Consider the following 2500-nt stretch of genomic DNA (forward strand, 5'->3'; position numbering starts at 1 on the left):
TTTCCCTCACAACCCGTACATCTCAAGTGGCTCTCACAGGAGACTCAGGAGTGCTACCTCGGATGACGGACAGCTGCCAAAAGCACAGAACTGGCCTTAACAGCTCAGGCATCCAATCAGGCTTCTCCCTCCCCTCCCCTCCCCTCCCCTCCCCCCCATCTCTCTTAGAGGAATCTAAGCATTGTTCTCACACAGCCACAGCAGTTTAGAGACACGCGACATTACCTTCCTGGGAAAAATCGAATTAGAAACCTATTTCCGCGCACATTTCCTGAGTTAAGTGAAAGTCGTGTGCACTGTTAGCCGCTGCTCATCGCACCGGTGAGGGAGTGCGGGGGTGTATGGGGGTGGTGTGGGGTGGGTGTTGTGGATGTATATTAGCTCTAGCCAGTGGCCAGCGGTACTCTGTGCAGCTGTTTCGGCCTCTTTGTCTGTGTGACTCAGACCGGCAGGATGGTGTGTGTGTGTATGTGTGTGTATATACGTGTTTGTGTGTGTGTGTGTGTGTGTGTGTGTGTGTCTGATTCTGTGTGTGTGTGGGCTTGGTTCTGAAAGCGTCTTGTCTGGGCTGTCCGTGCGTGTCCATCTCCCCATGATTAGCAGCGGGTGTGGAGGAGGGAGGGAGGGAGGGAGGGAGGGAGAGAGAGAGGGAGGGAGGGAGGGAGAGGCTGATTAATCACGCCGCCTCTTGAGAGGGGAAACAGGAGAGCCCCAACAGGGAGATGTGAAAGGAATAGAGGAGAACTGGGGGGTGGAGGGATGGAGGGATGGAGGGATGGAGGGATGGAGGGGGGGGGGTTAGAAAGAAGACGAAGACGAAGAGGCAGCGAGCTGAAAATGTCAGTTATGTAAGAGTGAGGCTTCTGGAATGGAAATGAACGTGTCGTGCTCGCAGACAGGTTGGTGTCTTTGAAATGTTCTGAAATGTTCTGACTGCCTCTGTCTGCGTTTGTGTGAATTTGTGTGCGTATGTGTGTGTGTGTTTGTGTTTGTGTTTGTGTTTGTGTGTTTGTGTGTGTATGTCTCTGTGTGTGTGTGTGTCTGTGTGTGTGTGATGCTCTCTCCAACGCACACGTGCACATGTGAGTTTCTCTTCGTCTGTCTTGTGTCAATACCTCAAACAAACCTTTATGTAACCAACCACGAAAGCCACAGAGGCCACATGCCTCAGCCCCCTCGCATCCTAACCTCGTCTCCTCGCATCATAACCCTGTCTCCTCTCCTCCCTCACATCATAACCCTGTGTCTCCTACCTCCTCACATCCTTACTCTGTGTCCTCTCCTCCCTCACATCCTAACCCTGTCTCCTTGTGTCCCAACCTCGTCTCCTCTCCTCCATCGCATCCTAACCCTCTGTCTCCTACCTCCTCACATCCTTACTCTGTGTCCTCTCCTCCCTCGCATCCTCACCTCGTCTCCTCTCCTCCTTCGCATCCTAACCTCGTCTCCTCTCCTCCCTCACATCCTAACCCTGTGTCTCTTACCTCCTCCCATCCTCCTGTAAACCTGTCTCCTCTTCTCCTTGTCTGTGCTCTCCAGGATCGACAGGAAGAAGGACAAGAACGAGCGGAAGATCCTGGACAGCCAGGAGAGGGCCTTCTGGGATGTCCACCGGCCCGTGGTGAGTCCACTGCTAAACACTGATGCTGAAACTTTAGCAACTAGACACACACACACACACACACATGCACACGCATGCACAGACACACACACACACAACGGTCTTCATTAAAAAAACGTCTATCCTAAAAAAACACATACACATATGCATACACACGTGACTCTCTCTCTCTCTCTCTCTCTCTCTCTCTCTCTCACACACACACACACACACACACACACACAGAGCTAAAGCAAGCAATGTCTAATGTCATGGCCATAAATGAACAGATCATGATGTAACCCATCACACATGATTGGTTAAGGGGTCCTATGAACTTTTTTGTCAGACTGAGAGCAAATCCTTGACCATCCTTGATGTGTCCTAGCCAATCAACATCTTACTTCAGGAGCATGGACTAGAGGGGTGTCATTTGATTGGCTGTTGATCTCAAATAGCAACAACCTTTTGCGGCATCGTGACTTACGAGAGAGAATCCCCCAAGCCACTTCAGTAATTACTACCCACCAACTGTTACCCATCACAAGGAATCAGTCAGACACTATGAGTAGGCCTGAAGAGACAGACACAAAAAATCAACCGTCAATCAAACGCCTGTGGTGCAAGTGTGTTGGATGGGATGGGTTATGTAGTTGTATCTATTAAGAATTGTTTCAGTGGGGTCTGTGTACCTATGCACCCCCATCACCTGAGTTGGGATATTGAAGTTAACCTTGACCTTGACCTTGACCTTGGAGTGGGAAGGGGGTTCAACGCTGATCATGTGACCTTTAGCCAGGGTGCGTGAACACCACTGAGATGGACATCAGGAAGTGCCGGCGCATGAAAAACCCACAGAAGGTGAAAAAGGTGAGTTAAGACTGTGTGGGTGCGTGTGTG

The 2500-nt window shown here is 50.7% G+C and overlaps 1 protein-coding gene across 1 annotated transcript in view; it reads left to right on the plus strand.

The window, feature by feature from the left end:
• LOC134098386 (regulator of G-protein signaling 6-like) overlaps window positions 1–2500 on the plus strand; it is an 89836-nt gene that overhangs the window by 74997 nt on the left and 12339 nt on the right. Inside the window, exons 9-10 of the mRNA XM_062551417.1 lie at window positions 1540–1621; window positions 2396–2470. Coding sequence (XP_062407401.1) covers window positions 1540–1621; window positions 2396–2470 — 157 coding nt within the window. The remainder of the gene's footprint in view (window positions 1–1539; window positions 1622–2395; window positions 2471–2500) is intronic.

The sequence above is a fragment of the Sardina pilchardus genome, chromosome 12 (genome assembly GCF_963854185.1).
Source record: "Sardina pilchardus chromosome 12, fSarPil1.1, whole genome shotgun sequence".
NCBI lineage: Eukaryota > Metazoa > Chordata > Actinopteri > Clupeiformes > Clupeidae > Sardina > Sardina pilchardus.